This window comes from Podarcis erhardii, assembly GCF_964252035.2.
Source record: "Podarcis erhardii genome assembly, chromosome: 6".
Lineage (NCBI taxonomy): Eukaryota > Metazoa > Chordata > Lepidosauria > Squamata > Lacertidae > Podarcis > Podarcis erhardii.
Genome location: NC_138510.1, coordinates 27,111,345 through 27,131,598, shown reverse-complemented (window position 1 = coordinate 27,131,598; position 20,254 = coordinate 27,111,345). Strand labels below are relative to the sequence as shown.

The window sequence follows — 20,254 nt, the reverse complement described above, 5'->3', positions numbered from 1 at the left end:
GGAAACCAAACTTCAATAAAGACTTTTGTACATAACGACAGCCTGGCGTTGGTCCTCTGTGAGCTAGGACCTAGGGGCAGCTCTGACAATATGGGAGTGCTTGCAAGGAAGACACACACAAGTGCCCCCTTCCCAATTATGGGGTGATATTTCTGCAGCCACTTTGCAGTGGAGACTGCTCTTAGGAGTGACCATCTATAGGAAGAGAGGATTCATGATACAAGAAAGGAGATTCTGATGAAACATCAGAAATAACTTTCCAACAGTGGAATGGACTCCCTCGGAAGGTGGTGGACTCTCCTTCCTTGGAAGTTTTTAAGCAGAGGTTGGCTGGCCATCTGCCATGGAAGCTTTAGTTGAGATTCCTACATTGCAGAGAGTTGGACCAGCCTACAATTGCATGATTCTATTATCTGAGGAAGTTGCATAACATGGAGGCAGACCATTGCTCAGTATGGGCTACACTTCTCCGTACTGTTAGCCATAGTCTCAAGCCAAGGTCTTCACCACCCTTAACTGAAGATTCCAGGGATTAAGTCTGAAACCTTTCACGTGCCAAGCACATTCTCTACCCCTGAGCTGCAACCCTTTGATTCATTTCTAAGAAAATGACAGCCTGATGCCTTCTCCTAGTCTTCTTGGGACAAGCACTGCCCTCTCTTACAGAGATTTTGCTGTTGCTTAATTCTCACTGTGGTGGGAAACCTGCGCCTGGGCTGTATCACAGCAGACAGTAAGAGCAAACTCAGACAATGAGATGTGCCACCACGCAGCTTTCATATTTTTAAAAATCATTATGGAAAACTTCTCAGCATTATTGTGAGAAATTATCCTACTAAACATACCACTGTAACAGGCAGACAGTATTTAGCTAGAGCTGCCCATTTTCTAATTATCCATACAGAAGAAAACACGACCTCAGAGTGAGGTTTGCTTACATCCATGAGTGCAGCGTTAATGTAGTTACTTGATTCCCCATCAACGGAGATAAGGAAGGGGAGGCACCGATCCAAGGGGAGTACATCCATGCAGCGATTCTTGTCATGGTTCCTTGGCAAGAGTCCAATGCTGCAATCTTCTGGCCGTACTCGAGGCGTTACTATATTAAGGGTCTGTAGGCAAGGGATGAAACAGGAGCTGATTAGTGTTTAACATAAAAAGATGTGATTTTACACATAAAATACAAGTGTTCTCTTTGGCCAATCTATCTGACAGCAGCCAGACTGAACTCATAAATCTTCTCAACATGCAAGGCTGGAAATCATACTGCTACATTGGGGTGAGGGAGGATAGAATCACCTTCCTTCATAATTCAAGTTTGAAACTTCCCCAGTGCTTGCAGAGTACTGAAAACCACAGGTTTAAATGAAAACAGAACACTTGCTTTGAGACTATTTTTAATATTTCAGACAATGTATCTGTCTAATATTCTTTTCTGCAGGAACCCAATAAGGTATCTGAGCAGCCAAAGAGCATGAAAAATATGACCAAGCGACAACACATAAAACATAATGGTGCAAGTCATCTCTGATATCACCTTAGTTGTGGCTATTTTGGATGTCTATGCTAATAGTAAGACCAGATAATGTCCATACCATGCAAGAGTCATTGAAGCTTCCAAGCTTGTGATAGGTGAAATCTGCCCATCTTGATTAAAGTTCAGTTTTAAATGTTCATATTTATTATTACATTGTACTCCAGCTACACTTCATATGTTACTGGGTGTTTTCATTTCTTCCTGTTTAAAGAGCTAAATCAAGGAATATTACTCAGCAGTATTCTGTATCATAGTGACATATTAATATGATATTTGAACTTCTGTATTCTCAGTCAAATGCAAACCAGAAGGTACTGTGTATCTTTAGATTATATCAGCTTTTGCTAAAAATGGGTGGACTCGGAGCCTTTGTTCATGTTTTTAAACTTTTAAAATCATTACTGTTCATCTAAGAAAGTATATTAAGGTTGGAAGCTCAACCAGTTTTTCCTACGTAGCTATTAAATTGATTGAACCAACACCATACTGAATAACACTCATTTATTATTTCACATAGATTCATGGTATTCCAAACATTAAAATCAGAACTCAAATAAAAAGACTTCAAACTGTCAAATCCCTGTGTGATGCTCAAATCTGTGATCTCAGTGGGAATTGATGCATGCTATAGATAACTAGAGCCATCCCCAAAAAATTATTTAGGCCAGAATGCTCTCCAGCAGTGCTAAATCCTTTTGATGGAGTTCTCTCAGGCAACTGTCTGGCACAAAGTAGAACCTAAAATTCCTTGTAATGACACTCCTTTGCCCGGATGCACATGATGAGCTGCATCATGAGAAAGGCTAGACATTTGGCCTCTTAGTGATTCATCAATGTCTCTTTCCCACTAATCTTGATAAACCAACACTCAAGCATGCCCACAGCTCCAGATCATGCAGTTAGCTGTAAAAACAAGCAAACCTGCACCTTTTAATGTCACCCTGGTCTCTTCTCTCCATCCCTGCAGCCATTCAGTTAATGGACATAGGGTTTATTTAAGAGGCAGGAGTTGGAAACTAAATCTTTTTTTATATAGATCAGCAAACTAAAGTCATGGTACCAACAAAGGCCTCTGGGTATCATTCAGATACATAGAGTGATCATAAATCAGAATCTACTCTAGTTTTATGTATGGCAGCCACTTTTCCAGTTGCATATGTGACTACACAAGAGAATTCACAGTGAGATCTGGCCCATTCATCATTTATATAAAGAAGATGCCAGAGCCCAGATCTGTAGACTTGATCTAGCCCTTAACCAGGACCTGAGCTCCTGATGTGCTCAAGTCCTCCTTTCGAGCTTCCCATTGGCATCTGGTTGGTCACCGTGAGAACAGGATGCTGGACTAGATGGGTCTTTGGCCTGATCCAGCATGGCTCTGCTAGTGCTCTTAATTTCAAAGGTCTGACACCACCACATTCCTGATAGGGTCTCAACATCCCCCACCAGCAAGCCTCCAACCATTTACCTGGTGGCAACTTCTTACACAGTCCAACTTCTTACCTCGTGGCAAATACAATGAGAATATCTCACTGGAGATAGATGCTTGTCTACCTTCTTGGTGCTTTGAATACTGGTCTTGCAGTTTTCAAAGAGCCAGGAAAGTGTTTATTTTTTGAATCAGAGAAGACGAGTGGGGCGCTGTAGTAACTTATGGGGTGCATATTACATTTCCCTAAAACCAGATCTTCATAACTGCTTGCAACATTCTACACAAATTATATATGGAATGCACCTCTTGTGCACATTGGAGATGGTACTGAAGCAGGATTGTGAAACTTAAATAAGGGCAGCTTAATGTTGTTCAGCCAAACAGCAAAATCGCTGATGTTTCCCACCAGACCCTGTTCAAAAGTGGGCAGCAGCAAACTGATGGAATCTATTGGTTAAAAGTACACTTTTATTTTGTGTAAAGCAGTGTTTTGGAAGAGATATATGACCTTTCGATTCTCTGCGAAGAAACAAACAGAAGAGCTGTAAACAAAATGTTAATGAGATTGGGGCATACTTCAAAGGGAGAAAGTCCATCTTCTAGCTTCATAATGGCCATTTTCAGATGAAGCAAGGTGAGCTTTGTAACATAAACCAATTTACAAACAATTTGGTGAATGGAAGCAGAACATTTTGTTCACTGCTGTGAGAGAAATGGTTATATTTTTGTTTCACAGCCCCAGGCAAACATTAGCGAAAGCGTCCATTCAACCTAAATGTTTCCTTCGTGTAAGCACTAAATATCTGCAGCAGAAGTTGTGGTACCCGTTGATCACCTTTTCTTCGATTCATGGAACTGTAACTTTTCAGCAGTCTTGCAAATGGAGAAAAATAATGCAATCTGATGCACAGACATCTGCTACACAAACAAAACTGCAAACAAAGAAACTCACCTCAGTAGTTAACTTATGCCTGGCTTAAACACATACTAACTGGGAGCCCAGTTCCATAATATCAGGTGTGTGAGGACAGGCTGTGGTTATGTAGAAGTAAAAGTAAGAACAAATATTCTGGTGTGCATTTTTTCTAATATGCTCATATACGCTTAATAATTTGGAATGTTATTTCCAGTTGTTTATGCACTTTTTGTATACTTTACTCTTGTAAATGAATTTTTGTTCACTTCACTTGCCTGGAAAACTGCACTGCAAAATTCAGAGAAGTACAAATTTCGAAGGATGACTTTCAGAATTCAAAATGTGAATTTGGAAGGATGGTAGCATTTCATAAAGTGTGAACTAGATAAGTTTGCCTTCAAATGTGAATTGAATCAAATTTCTCCCCCATTCTTCATACATGAACATACTTGTTCATACTTACATATCCATGCAACGGGCCCCTCCCAATAGCCACAGTCTTTTCAGCCTGACCCTCTTTTGGTTTCCATTACTGAATCATGTGTTTTTACTATAAATGGTGCTTCCACATTCCCAGAAGGGAGGGAAAATCTGTAATCTGACTATATACCATTGTGAGCTATGTACACTCTCTTTTGTATCTAATACACAGAAGGTGACAAATGTGGACATTTTGAAAATATACATGCGAGGATCCTTGGCACCCTATTACAATTTGAGACATGCCAGTCATCACCTATTCCATGACTGACAAAATACGAGGTCTGCATATTTATTTTTGTTTTACCTGGAATTCATCTTTAATCTGGCTGGAATTCGTCTGCGGATCCAGTCTGCTAATGTTGTAGTATATGGATCTGAATTCACAAACAGGGATGGCTGTGTTGCCACAAAGGCATGCTTCTAGAATGGCATCATGAACGAAGACATACTGTTCCTACGCAGTAAGAAGTTGTACATTGATCATTGTCAGTCTCTTCAGGATCAATCTTACACATCCTACTTTAATAATGAAATGCCCAACATTCCCTCTCAGAGTTCTCGGGTCAACAAAACACTCCTACCGTCCAACTGGAGTGGGTAGGGCTTGCATTTTTTCACTGTGTGTGTGTGTGTGTTTTCCCCTCCTGGATAAAAGCAAACCCAATGCCAAGGCAAACACATGTCAAAACATGGGTAACAGATGCATTTTAAAAAGCATTTGGGCAGGTGGAATGATAGGCAAAGTTTTGCCTGGATCTTAATCCATCTCCAGCATTAAAACTGATTCCAGTTAATTATTTCTATAGCACCATTCATGCATATGGCAATTTACATTTTACAACATGTAACTACAATTCCTGGTGTACATGCTTAAGCAAAGGTGTACAAGTGGACATAGATTTTATTCTGCGACATATTCTACCTATGAAATATTTTACCTGGTTTTTAATTATTGATTGTTCTGAGAACATAACTGCTTTTCCTAAAAGGGCCATTTCACTACTTATGTCAGTGGAGACAAACCCAGGTTTGCCACCATATTTATGTACAACAGGGTGCTGACGGCAATCACAGATCCTTGATCAGCATGTCTGCATTGTGATATGTTTGCAAAAACTTGTTTGTCAAAATAATCTCTTACATTTGGGGTATAAATATAAAATATGTGTATGGCTAAGAGGTGTAATGTGTGAAGTAACCGAATACTTAAGACATCTGGTTCTAGTGAGAGGTGGGATGAACATAATGTATACAAACTTGTGATGATGATCATGTCAAATCTCTCATTTTGAAGTTGCCTGGATTAAAGATGCTGAATGCAAAACAAGGACTATGGCCACCTCAGATTTTCCCAGCTAAAAAGTAGATTTGAATTGAATGATTGCTGGGGAAATTTAAAGAGGCTGGATATAGTTCAGACTGTGTTTCAATTAATGGAAACTGGTGGGTTTAATAGCAGCAGCTTTGTGAGATGGATTTGGAAGCTAATGATAGATGTTTAATGTTAGCTTGTGCGTTACAAATTACGCTGTGTGATTCCAGTGATGAAAGCAGACTTTGTTTTTCAATGATGCATGTGCATGGCATATTCAGGCACTAGATTATGAGACATTTCCTTGTATGTGTACGTGAAATGCCTCTTCTCAGATAGAGCCAGCAGCCTGTGCTTTTTTAGGTACTTGTATTAAAAATAAATATAGATCATTGCCACCCTGGGCTCCTTCCAGAGGAAGGGCACAGGATATAAATTTAATAAATTATATCTGCTGACCCTTCAACATAATTCCACAAATTGCACCAAGGGATTAATTGACCAGGCTTCGCAGGCATACTAGATACGCTCACATGTTTGCCTTGTCTTCCATTATATAGGCTACAGCCATCTGGTAGTGCAGAGCTGTTTCTTGGAAACAAGCTGACAGGCAAGAAAATGCATCCTTACACCTACCTCCGTCTGCACCAAGTTGACCCTCTGGGATCGCAGCTCCCGCACACAGTTAAATATGTCCACCACACCTTCGTTCTCTGCCATGTCAAGCATGATGTCAATGGCAATAAAGCACCCTGTCCTCCCAGCACCAGCACTGAAGGAGAGGTGGGGGGGGGGAGAGAAGCAGGGACTAGATCAATGGACCGTGAAAAGGCAGAGCATTCAGTGGTGGTGGTGGGAATGAGTGTTGTAAATTCAGCTGTCTTCCTTCATTAGTCCCTCTTTGCCCTGAAGGTCTGGACAAGCACTGCAGTGCCACTCCAGTTCTCTGGGGAATGCAAGGCTAGAAAACTTCAGGAACAGGTACGGAGCAGAGATATTAAAAGAAAAAATGGAGAAAATACCAAAAGGAAAAGAAGACCCAAGATAGCAAGTCGTACTTTCTGCAATACCCTAAATTAAAAACAAAAACACATATGTATATCAAACAGCTTGGAACAGCAGGTGTGGAACTCATTTCTGTTGACAAGCAGAGAGAGATAGACTCTGAAGTCAGATTTCAAAGGGGTCTTTCTTCAGCTTTTCATTTTTTTAAAGCAAACTTCCAGTTTCTCCAAGACAGACACATTTGGACAATGCTTAGTGGTTTCCTTCTAATCTCTGCCCTATGCAAATTATTCAGATCATACAGGTGGATATCCAGACCTGGTGGCAAGAAGTTTCAAAGCAAGCATCTCACCGTTCTGAGTATCTGGGGTATTAAGACTGTCCAGTAATGTTTGTACTGATTTATTCGTTTAAATATTTGCAACCCTCATTTTCATATAGTAAACTGAAGGTGGATTACAACATGCAAAAGATAATAAAACCAGTCGATAGATATCCATTAAAAATGTATTTTAAAACATCACAAATCAAACATCAAAACAGCAACAACCTTCCCCTCAACAACCCCCCTCCACAACGAGCACCTCAGGCCAAGACTCTGTTCAGCAGCCTTGGCTTTTGTAGCTGGAGTCAGTCAGGGCCCCATCCTCCCAGGCCAGGTATAAAAAGGCCTGCAAGGTAAGGAGCAGGTCTTCCAAGACTCACAGCCAATATGGCCTAGAGCAGCCTTTCTCAACCTGTGGGTCCCCAGATGTTGTTGAACTACAACTCCCATCACCCCTAGCTAGCAAGGCCAAGGCTCAAGGATGATGGGAGTTGTAGTCCAACAACATCTGGGGACCCACAGGTTGAGAACTGCTGGTCTAGACCTTTCTCCCCAACATGCTAATTTTGTATTCGCAGGCATTTGTTTCTTCCCCGCTGTGGGGAGGAATTTCTAAACCTTCTAAATGAAATGTATAAACCTATCATCTGAAGACATGCTGTGCACCAACAGATACATATTTTGAGGATTCTGCCTCTGTAGTTTGCCTTTTTGTGATGAGGGTGATGTGATCTGCCATTACCCAGGATGCTCTATCTGATATTAATTCCAGTATTCAAGAGACGAGCTTCTGAAAACCAGATTTTGAGACAGAGCCTTGAATATGGTGCTGAAGTGAAGTGGTGCTGAAGTAGCTACTTATTACTGGCTGGTGAAGAAGGCCACTCATAGGATTTGCTGGCTGCTGTTATGGGACAATCAGTGCTGGCAAGTGGCACCAGTAGTAGCTGGGAGGTGGTGGTGGCTGCACCTCAGTCAATACTGGGCAAGCACTCAGTGGCTGATTGACTATTCACCCCAGGAAAAGAAAAGTTTGCTAGAAACCACACATTTCCACAGTGGCGACTGCTCTACCCCTCAGCCACCACCTCTACCCTTCATTGATCCACAGGACCATCAACAGGTCCCAGTAACATCTACCAGCTACTTGTCCCAGGCACAAAAGCTCAGGTTTGGATGAACAAATGTTTAGGCTCTAAATACAAGCCTTATCACAGATCTCCCTTCTCCCAATCTGTAAAGAACAGAAGAAACTAGAAAGTCTTTCTCTTTTTCCTAAAGGCATGAGAAATTTCAGATGCAGGAAGTATGGGCAAAGCAGAGAAACATTAATGGCAATGAATCAATGGCCCAGATCAATCGACAGCTGGGAAGGAATAATATGAATAATCTTAGTGAATAAATGGCCCTTCCCTAACGTTAACTCTCTTCCTGCAATTCAAAATTATAACAAATAGCTGTAAGATTTCTATATTTAGAGGAACCCTGCACTTCATAAATACTGAATGACAGTAATACTGTCCAAGGAAGCATTAGGGAAAATTTAGTAATTACTACTTTGGGCTAGCCATTTAAATTTTTAAAAGGAGGGAATGTCATTTGATCACTAAAATTAAAAAAGAAAAGGAATCAAATGTTCGGGTTCATCAGTGCCACTAGGGGCATGACCTGAACCAGCAGCTAGCTATCGACATGCTTTAAAATAGGGATGAGGAACATCAGGCCTGGGGAAATAATATGACCCATCAGACCATTCATTCCAGCCCTTGAGACTTTCTCCATGCCATCCACCCTCCTCCTTGGCTTTACTTTGTGCACTCCTTGAGAGTTTCGCCTGGCTGCAATGTGTTGTTGAACTTGTGGTAATGCCATTTGCTTATAAGGACGGAGAAATGTGTGTGTGAAGATAAATCTGGGTCTTGTATGGCTGGAACGATCTTGCATACAGAGGGAAGATTCACATCCATTGCTCCACCCACTTCTGCCTCTGGCTCTGCCACATTTGTCCCTGGCCCCACTCACCACAAGCATATAGACCCCAAAAGGTTGCCCATGAGGAAACACATCCCTTGGGTTGAAAAGAAAAAAAAGTTGACCCCCTCTAAAATAACTGTTGCAAAGGAAAGATGCCTGTTTTAAACTTTGCAGCTTATTATGGGTAAGTTTCACCACCCAGCCTCCAAGTGGAAGACTTCAGAAATGTGTAGTGCAATCAAGGATGGTCCACCAATGTGGAAGGCTGAAGCAACCACCTCAGGCAGGGGGCTACCACAAAATCACAGAATTGTAGAGTTGGAAGTGACCCTGAGGGTCATCTAGTCCAGGAATTGCAACTAAATCATCCATGACAGATGGCCACCCAACTTCTACTTTAAAAACCTCCAAGGTAGGAGAGTCCACCACCTTCTGAAAGTGTCCATTCCACTCTTACCGTCAGAAAGTTCTTCCTGATGTTTAGTTGGAATCTCCATTCTGTTAACTTGAATCCATTAGTTTGGGTCTTACCCTCCAAGAGCAGGAGAAAACAAGCTTGCTCCATCTTCTGTGTGACAGCACACATCTCTCCCATTTGGTTGTGACACACTTACCTAATAGGGGTTAATCTGCAGTAGGCTAATGCATGAAGCAAATTTGGGGGGAGGATCCTGTTATAAAGCAGGGATTTGGGCTGCACAATATTCATTCCCATGACCCCCTAGGGCAAGGTGGTGGAGTGCCTTCTGGGCCAAGGGAATGAGCACAACCAGGAGGAAAATGGATGAAAAGAAGTGAGGGAGAGAATTAAAGGCATACCTGCAGTGCACAACAATAGGCCCTGCCTCTGGTGGATTGAGGAACTTCACTTGTCGAACAAAGCCCAAGAGGCCAGTGGCATAACAAGGAACCCCATGGTCTGGCCAGCTGGTGAAATGGAATTGGCGGATCTCTCGGATCTCATGGTAGCCTTTCTAAGAAGGATACAAAAAAACAAGTGTTTTTTCTGTAATAGTAGTATCATCATCACCACCACCATCAATTCTCTGCCATCTACCCTTCCCACCCACCCCAACCAGCCACTTCTTTACACCCAAAAACATTTCATATATACTTTGTATACACAGCTTTTCATGGTAGAGGAGAAAAACTGAAAAAGCCACTTTGATGGCTCTAAGACAACAACAGGTTTTCAACCAGTTATGATGGATTCATTTTAGCAGGAGATGTTGAACAGTTAATTTCACAGAAGAGGTACACAATAGCCCGAGTCCAATCAGGGCTTTGTGTGGGGAACAAGATGAACACTAGCAAGCTGATTAAGCCTTTGCATGCAGAAATATGTTGAAAGCTGGTCCAAGCTTTGAATGGAGAACATTTATGCCATAGTGAGAAATGGCCTGGCAACCTACCCAACAGCAAGCTGGATTTTTTTTTTTTTTAATAAAAAAAACAGACTATGAAAGGATCTGACTCCTTCCAAAGTAGAAATGGTACACAATTATGCCAGGCCTCCCTGCCTTTCAATGGGGAACCATATTCAGTTAGGCTACATTCCCAATTAATAACAGAAGTGAAATGAGGAATAACAATTCAGAAAATCCTAACATAGTGAAAATGGCAGTGGTCTTCCTTTTTATCTACTCTTTTAATGTTTTCACTAATTTATTTCTGTTTTTAAGTTTCTCTTCTGCTCTTTGGTGTTGTGTGTACTTGTGCTTCTAAAATATATTATTGTCTTGAATTAATTGAAATGTATAAAATGAACAAAGCGGGGGGCTAGTATCTAATGCAGCACTAAGTAACTGTCGCATCAGTGCAAAGGTATACACTCATGCAACATGGCTTCTCCTCTCCTCTCTCTGCATGTGTCCTGTGTCCTCTCCAAATCGGCTTCAAAATGGCTGGGGAAACTCCCATAACATATTAGAGGTGTGGGAGAGAAGTGAAAGGCTTGTTGCGTAAGCATAAATCGTTGCAGAAAAGGGATGGTTACTTAGCGCTGCATTGGACACAAGCCTAAACGTATACATTTTCTAAATCTGAGAGCAGGTTATACCTCTCTGAGATATACAAATAAAAGTTAACCATCACCATTCTGATCATATAGGAACAATGCTTAAGAAATAAGTAGACCCCTGTCTGATTAAAGGCCTATGTAGATTAGCGTTCTATTTCCCCACAGTGGCCCCACCAGAGGCCAGTGGGAAACCCACAAGCAGGATGCAAGGGCAAAAGTGTTGTGCCAGCTTGTGCCATCTAGCAACTGGTATGCTGCCTCTGATTCTGGAAGGTAGAATCAGGGGCGAACAAAGGCGTTGTGACATCCGGGGCGGGGCATTGCTACGTAGGGCGCATGTGCGGCATGCTACGTACGACACATGCGTTGTATGTAGTGACACCACACATGCGCTGTACATAGCGATTTGCCGGCGCCGCCGCTCCAGTGCTGTACAGGTGGTGCCGGGATCCCTCCATCGCCGCTACAGACGTGAACTCTATATGCGGCTGTAGCAGCACTGGAGGGATCCCACTGACGTCTGTACAGCGCTCAAGCGGAGCCGGTGGCAAACCGCTATGTACAGCACATGTGTGGCGTCATTATGTACAGTGCATGTGTGTGATGCCACACATGTGCTGTACATAGTGGTTTGCTGCTGGCGCTGGGATCCTCTGCTTGCAGCTGCGCGATGGCTGCTTGTGCCCAACGAGCCCCCGCAGGGTGCCTTCTTGTCACCCCCCTAGACATGGCACCCGGAATGCACCGCCCCCCCCCATAGCGACGCCACTGGGTAGAATATAGCTGTCACTGACAGTGTTATCCTCCTTTAAGCTGTCTCTAGTACACTTAGAAATAGTATTGGCAACTCCGTAGCTACCCATCAGTAATCTGAATGAAATGTCGAACAGCTTTGACCTAGTGGCAAGAAAAAGAATCTGCTGGTGAGGGGAGGGCTAGTGTGTCCTTACCTTTTGAACTGTAAAAGTGCGTATGATATATTCTGCCAATGGCTCTGTTTCAATTAGGGTGACTTTAATATCTCCATAGACTTCTGTATCATCAGGCCAGTATCTGACACACTTCACCTATGACAATAAAGATCACAAACTGAATGCTAGCACATTATGTATGGCTACAAATAGAACCATAGGTTGGCAAGGACCCCAAGAGTCATCTAATCCAACCCCTGAAATGTAGGAATCACAGCTAAAGAATCCCTGACAGATGGCCATCCAACTTCTGTTTAAAAACCTCCAGTGAAGGAGACCCTTCCCCCCCCCCACCTTGCAGGGCAACGCTTTGATATGTTGGTTGCCCTGTCCATCTGTCAAAGTGGGAGGAGACAAAGATCTGTCCCCACATTTGCTTTGAACAATCGTCATCCTACCCTGCCAACTTCCACCAGGTTTGTGACCATGACTACGCTTGCAGAGTTCTCCTGCCAGATCATTCTCCAAAAATCCTTGACCGTCTCTTGCATTGGTCCTGAGGGCGAAAAGAAGTGTGAGAGAGAATGCACATCCATGTGCTGATTGCAGCACAATCCATTTCTTTCTCCACCGCAGCTGAAAGGCCAAACCTCCTAAAGCGTGGACTGTTTGTTTTCTTGAGTGACAAAACTTTTTAATCAACGAAGTGATCAGAATGTAAAATGATACACTGGTAGCTCAATTTGGAGCCATGGAGGAGACAAATGAGGAAGGAAGTGAAGACACAACTCAAAATAAAATCTAGAGTGCTGGGCCTGGGAAGGGTAATTACTAGATAAACATGAGGGCTAGAATCCCAAGTTACTTGATGAGATTTTTGGTGATAGTGGGTTCAATCCAACAAAGTCAGTGCTCATCACTTTCCTTCCATTTCTTTCCACCTTGTCTCCCTCAAATCTGCTCCAAAAGGTTGGGGGCTCTCCAGAACATATTGAGCATGTGTGAGGTGAAATTGGGTGAGGTGAGGTCTTCTACTGCATGAACAGAAGTCATTCCACTTGTACAAAGACTTCATTGGAATCAACCTAACACTTCTGGGTCACAACTTAATTGTTGTTTAATTATTAAAATGTGTGGCATTTAACAGAAAGCTGCCTCCCCTTGGATATGTTGCTAGATGCTTCTTTTCATATTTATGACTTTGTCCTGCATTACTTTATTTTTGAAAGTATCGTTAACAGTACTGAAACGTAGTGCTAAGAATATTGTGGCTTGAAAAGGGCTTCCTGTTGTTCAAATCAAAGGCAAAAAGTTGGATTATTTTCCTTAATCAAAAGCATCATTGTGGGTCCCCTTGAATGGGCTCACTAAAAGTTCAGTTTGTAATAAAAATGAATCACCCACTCCAATAACAGCCCGAGAAATTCAGGTATATTTTTGTAGATTGTTCCTTTTCAGCAAATGTATAAAAGATAGATTTTTGGAGACTTGAAGGTAGTAAGAACTCCTGGTGCCCGTGAGTATACATATTCATTTTCTTTTCCCTGTTGTGGCCTCTGATCAGAAACAGCTCTTGTTGTTTATTGAATGTATATAGCAGTGGGCAGCGAAAGATCTATCACACCACATTAAAGAGTCTTCAAAAATCTATAGTCTCTACTCAGCTTTATCAGCCTGCCTCTTGAAGCTTTAAAACTTTTCTCATGTGTAGGTTGCAGGGGTACCAATCTCTTTAGTCTCTGCTTTCTGGAGTGACATAAACCAAACAGGCTTTTTCTGCCATCTTCCAGTTATGATACAGTGTGTGCTTCTGTAGCAGAAGACAAATTATCCTTCAAGCTCTGAGATTTTGTATCATTTCATTTCTTGTAGATCACAGATGGGCAACCTATGGCCCCCATCTCAATGTGGCCTTTGATGCCTCCTCAAGTTGTCCATTTCTTCATCCCATCAGATTGTTTATTTCCTCCTTATGTCTCCTGTCTTTTAAAAGTCCGCTTTCCCTCTTTTTATGTAGTCTCAGAAAAATTGAAAGAGGCACTATTTTATTTGATAAAAAATAATCTTTTCCAGGCTTGAGGCAAATAAGCTTGCCTCCCCCAGTGGTCCGCGCTTCTGACACATAACGTACTAAAGTCAGAAAGGAATTGCTTTCCAGAACAGTAGCTGCATTGATCTGTTATATGAATATATAATCTGTATAACAGGGAAGGAGAACATGGGCTCCTTCAGATGTTGCTGGATTATAAATTCCATCATCCTTGACCATTGACCATGCTGGTTGGGTTTGATGTGAGTTGGGGTGCAGCAACATCTGAAGGGCCACACGTTCCCCACACCTGTTATACTCATTTGAGAGTAATCCAGGGCCAGCCCAAGAAATGTTGACACCTGAGGTGAACCACCCACCAGGGAAGAAGGGGTGAGTGAAGATCTACCTCCAAAACAAGGGGAAAATAAATATCTACATTGGGAGCAGACAGATCATTACCACTGGCAGGAGAAAACAGTGCTCACTGCTATTGTAGATTGACCTAGCAAAAGAGGGAGATCTGCTTATGTACACCAGGAATTCATTTTTTCAATTAAACAAAAGTGAAGGGCCACAGATATTGATGACCAGCGATCGGAGCTGGTCATGTCAGGGTCAAAGCTGAAGAATGGGCAAAGTCAAAGTCAAAGTCAAAGTAGGCAGGGACACCAGTTTTCTCTCTGAGACACCACTCATCATCTATTTATTCTGTCTTTCTAGCACAGACATTTGCACAAATATGAACACCATTCATCCACTAGCCATCCATTCAGATTTTATTTTATTTCATTAAAAAATACATTAATCAATGCAGAAACTTAGAATGTGCCTTTATTACCGATTAATCTCAACAGGTCACTTCTAGAAATCTTTAGGTCAATTATTATGTATTTATTTTTAAATGTTTATACCATGTCATTTGGACAACTGAGTGGTTTCGCTATACTTGCCTTGAGTTGCAATGTAATGGTGAGGCCGATGGTAACCCTGCAAAGAAAACAAAAGAAAGGAATTCTGTAGGCTACCATCTCAGGGGCACTTCAGATATGCATCTATAAGGTTAGAAGCTTGCTTGGTACCATGCACATCAATGTTCATCTGAAAGAGAAGTAGTGCTCTGCGGTGGGGAGAGGGAAGGGGGAACCCTCCCTCCTTAGCTACCTGGAGCATTGTGTATGCTACTATACTGTGTAAACGACATTTCCCAAGAAATACAAGAACACTGCATTGTGGTTCATTTCTACATAGAGCTCCAGGTGCCAGAGATAGGAGAACCGTCTATCTATGGTCAGAGGTCCAATGCTGCTTGTAATTGCTCAGTAAATGTGGTTTAATTGTAAGTGATGGATGGGGATTGAGGGGAGGAGTGTTGTGGGAGAGTGGGAAAAGCAGGGTGGGAAAAGGGTGGGAATGATTCTCTAGCTTCTAAATCTCAGGTGAAGATCAATTTATGGCCCTTTAAGGTGAGAAATACAGGCTCCCAAAGGTCAAAGTTGAGCTGGGATGGAGCACGATTCACCAGCATCTCTACTGCTGACGCGCTTCCCACTTCACCATCTATCTGTTGGCCTTCAGTCTGTGAGCACCTAGAAAGGAATACTGTGATCACCAATAGTCAGCATGGATTTCTGAAAAATAAGTCATGTCAGACTAACCTGATCTCGTTTTTTGACAGAATTACAAGCCTGGTAGATGAAGGGAACGCAGTGGATGTAGTCTACCTTGATTTCAGCAAGGCATTTGACAAGGTGCCCCATGATATTCTTGTAAAGAAGCTGGTAAAATGCGGACTTGACTATGCTACCACTCAGTGGATTTGTAACTGGCTGACTGACCGAACCCAAAGGGTGCTCATCAATGGTTCCTCTTCATCCTGGAGAAGAGTGACTAGTGGGGTGCCACAGGGTTCTGTCTTGGGCCCGGTCTTATTCAACATCTTTATCAACGACTTGGATGATGGACTCAAGGGCATCCTGATCAAATTTGCAGATGACACCAAACTGGGAGGGGTGGCTAACACCCCAGAGGACAGGATCACACTTCAAAATGACCTTGACAGATTAGAGAACTGGACCAAAACAAACAAGATGAATTTTAACAGGGAGAAATGTAAAGTATTGCACTTGGGCAAAAAAAAATGAGAGGCACAAATACAAGATGGGTGACACCTGGCTTGAGAGCAGTACATGTGAAAAGGATCTAGGAGTCTTGGTTGACCACAAACTTGACATGAGCCAACAGTGTGACGCGGCAGCTAAAAAAGCCAATGCAATTCTGGGCTGCATCAATAGGAGTATAGCATCTAGATCAAGAGAAGTAATAGTGCCACTGTATTCTGCTCTGGTCAGACCTCACCTGGAGTACTGTGTCCAGTTCTGGGCACCACAGTTCAAGAAGGATACTGACAAACTGGAACGTGTCCAGAGGAGGGCAACCAAAATGGTCAAAGGCCTGGAAACGATGCCTTATGAGGAACGGCTAAGGGAGCTGGGCATGTTTAGCCTGGAGAAGAGGAGGTTAAGGGGTGATATGATAGCCATGTTCAAATATATAAAAGGATGTCACATAGAGGAGGGAGAAAGGTTGTTTTCTGCTGCTCCAGAGAAGCAGACACGGAGCAATGGTTCCAAACTACAAGAAAAAAGATTCCACCTAAACATTAGGAAGAACTTCCTGACAGTAAGAGCTGTTCGACAGTGGAATTTGCTGCCAAGGAGTGTGGTGGAGTCTCCTTCTTTGGAGGTCTTTAAGCGGAGGCTTGACGACCATATGTCAGGAGTACTCTGATGGTGTTTCCTGCTTGGCAGGGGGTTGGACTCGATGGCCCTTGTGGTCTCTTCCAACTCTATGATTCTATGATTCTATGATTCTATGATTCAAATGAGGCTGCCAAAGCACACGGTATCATTGATGATTCAGTAAACTCATCACAGGAACTGCTTCAATGTTTCTTACTGTCGTGAAAATTCTGAAACCATTTATATTTCAAAAGCAAGAAAGGGAGGGGAGAATGGTTTTATTCAATCAAGTCCTGCTCAGAGTAGACCTCCTGACATTAATGATCCTAAGTTACTTATGCCCATTAACTTCAAAGGGTCTACTCTGAGTAGGACCAGTAGGGAACATCACCCTATGTGACCTTGCAAACATGAAAGCCAGATCTTCCATTTTCACATTTTCTATTAAAACTGCTTTCACTTTAGGAAGACTTACTTACTTAGTCATTAATAGATTGAACATGGAGAAATCTGTGTCCCCTCATCTGAAAACAACACATCTGTTTCTTGTCAAAACTGACTCAGGCATCAGTGATTTTTAAAACTGTGTGGGTTGCTCTATATTAAATATGTTTTTCCTTTCCCTTAATTGAAGGATCTCTTTAAAATATTGTGATATCATTAAGGATTAAAGAGACTTACATTAGAAACAGGACTGCTATTAAATACTTTGCTTAATACATTTTCCATTTAGTCATGAATCCACAACTCTTTATTAATGAGATGGAAAGTGTTCAAACCGATGTCTGCATCCTTCTTTCCATTGTTATACATTATCAGGATGCATACAAGTGGTTACATGCCCTGTGCTTCAAAATACTAAGCTGCATACTTAGGGCACAAGCCAAACTCCCCACTCCCCACCCGCACCCCCCAGCATCCCATAGCTCTGCAACTTCAGTGGCAGTTAGAGGGGAGCAAATAACTGAGCCTAATCTCAGTGCCAGGACAGTGCAGTGATCAGGTCTGTGTCAAGCCCAGGACATCTGATGGCTGTGAAAGCGACAGAAGTGAGCAGAGGGACACTTCCACTCAGTTGAACAACCCAAACACACAACCTGATGAGTTGGATTGTTTTGTTTCTTGGTAGAAAAGTCCCATTGAGTTCAAAGCCAAACTAGACATTGTATTAGACACAGTTGCTCTTGTCTCTGTAGTGTTTGGAAGGGACCATTGCTCGACAATTGGGCATATGGCTAGAACACAACAAGTTCCAGGTTTAATCATATGAACACAGGAAGTTGTTTTATAGAGCAGCTATGAAGAACCTGTGGCCCTTCAGTTGTTGCTGGTCTACAACTCCCATCATTCCCAGCAAGCATGACCAATGGCCAGGGGTCTGAGGGCATGTGCTCAGCAGTATGCGGATGACACACAGCTCTATTTCTCCTTTACATCTGCAGGTGAGGCAGTGGAAGTGCTGCACCAGTGTCTTGCCTTGTTAGTGGACTAGACAAGAGCCAACAAACTAAAGCTCAATCCCAATAAGGCAGAGGCACTGTTAAAGGGGATTGGATGGAGTGCTGCCTGCTCTTGATGGGGTTACACACCTCTGAAGGAGCAGGTACATAGCTTAGAGGTATTTCTGGTTTCATCAGCTTCAGCTGGTGACCCAGCTGCACCCCTATATGGACAGGGATAGCCTAACTTATGTCATATATGCTCTGGTAACCACTAGGTTAGATTACTGCAACACATTATACATGTGGCTGCCGCTGGAGACGGTTTGGAAACTTCAGCTGGTGCAGAATTCAGGGGCCAGGTTGCTCACTGGGGCAAGGTGGTTTGAGCATATAACACCAATCCTAGCCCTACTGCACTGGCTGCCAATTAGTTTCTGGGCCCTATTCAAGCCTTAAATGGCTCAGGGCTGCCATACCTCATGGACTGCCACTCTCCATATGCACTGACCTGGACCCTACAATCATCTTCTGAGGCCCTTCTTTATGTGCCCACTCCATGAGAGGCCGGAAGGCAGACACACGAGAAGGGGCCTTTTCTGCAGTGGCTCCCCATTTGTGGAATGCTCTTCCCAGGGAGGCTCACCTGGTGACTTCATTGCACACCCTTATGTGCCAGGCAAAAAACATTTCTTTATAACCATGCCTTGGGCTAATTAAACATGCTATGACCTTTTAAAATGTCTTTGTAGGAGGTGAGCTATTGGTTTTCTTTTGTTTGTTTTTTATCATGCATTTTGTCTTCTCATTTTGTATTTTTATGTTGTGAACCATCCTGTGATCTTCAAATGAAGGGTGGTATACAAATTTAATAGATGGTGATGAATATGGGAGTTGTTCAGCAGCACCTGGAGGGCCAAAGGTTCTCCACACTTGTTCTATGGATTCAAGAAGAGCTCTTTCCCATCACTTGTTACCTGATTTTTTTTAATAGTAATAGCAAGGACTGAACCTGGGATTTCTACATGGAAAGCATGTGCTCTACCACTAAGCTATGGCCTTGTTCCATTTAAAAATGATAAACTGACAGGTAATCTTAAAACCCCCCAACAAAAAACCTGTTTGAGACCCTAGAGTTGCTGCCTTTCAGACTAAACAATACCAACCTAGATGAACAAATAATCTAACCTGGTCCGGCTGCTTCCTCTTTCCTAAAACAAATAATGTGAGGCGGGACCATTGCACTGTAAATCACAATCTCCCACTGTCTCCTGCTTTCCATTAGACAAAAATGACTACTATGTCAATTCACACTTTGCATGTGCTAGTTATAGAGAACAAACAGATACAAGAGACGCAACAGAAGGGAGCTTGTTTCTGATCTAATCATCCTGGTCAGGAGATCAGGAAGTCACTACATTTGCACGGGGCTGGGGCTTTGATAAAATCACTGTGCATTTTGGAATGTTGCAAGCATTTCAAAGGATTATTTCAGGTGGGACTGAAAAGTTACAGCTTGTAAAAAAAAAGTATTGGAGGCTCCAAATTCTATTTTACTTCAAGACATTGATCCAAGAACAAACATTATCATCTCACTTACTCCACCCACCCACCCACCATTAAGATCCTTAAAAGTTTCCATAGCACTTACATCTATATAGTTGGCATTTATGTAGTCTGAATGGGGATCTCCTTCCAGCAATTGCAGTCTCACTCTGGAGTGATCATCTGAAAATAATCAAAGAAAATATGTTGTTTTGTTACTTGAAGGCAGGAACATATGTATCAAAGAAAATAGGAACAGCAGAAAGAAGAAAGAACATAGAAGATTCAGGCTGAAAGGATTTTCAACACTAACTGATGTTTCTTCAACTGCTAAATGCACATTGCTTCAACTCAATGCCTGCCTTAGTTATTCAGAAGCTTGTCTGTTATTTATTTGAACTCATAAAATTCACATTTCTCAGACACCCTTAGTATGATTTCTGATCTAATTAACACACTTCTTGGTCTTAGTATTTCCTTCAAAAAGTTCTGAAAAACTAGCACCTTTTGTAACATCTTGACTGGATTGTACAGCTGAATCGTTGCAGAAAAGCAGTTGAATCAGACACAAAAAGCAAACTTTTT

General features: G+C 42.3%; 1 protein-coding gene across 17 annotated transcripts in view; it reads right to left on the bottom strand.

The window, feature by feature from the left end:
* Positions 1-20,254, bottom strand: part of PTPRT (protein tyrosine phosphatase receptor type T) — a 621,336-nt gene that overhangs the window by 10,933 nt on the left and 590,149 nt on the right. For all 17 annotated transcript variants that reach the window (XM_081867470.1, XM_081867484.1, XM_081867480.1 and 14 more), the window contains 8 exons: positions 19,776-19,852; positions 14,898-14,934; positions 12,374-12,471; positions 11,955-12,071; positions 9,804-9,958; positions 6,317-6,452; positions 4,673-4,822; positions 939-1,112 (listed from right to left, as the gene is read on the bottom strand). In XM_081867470.1, coding sequence (XP_081723596.1) covers positions 939-1,112; positions 4,673-4,822; positions 6,317-6,452; positions 9,804-9,958; positions 11,955-12,071; positions 12,374-12,471; positions 14,898-14,934; positions 19,776-19,852 — 944 coding nt within the window. The remainder of the gene's footprint in view (positions 1-938; positions 1,113-4,672; positions 4,823-6,316; positions 6,453-9,803; positions 9,959-11,954; positions 12,072-12,373; positions 12,472-14,897; positions 14,935-19,775; positions 19,853-20,254) is intronic.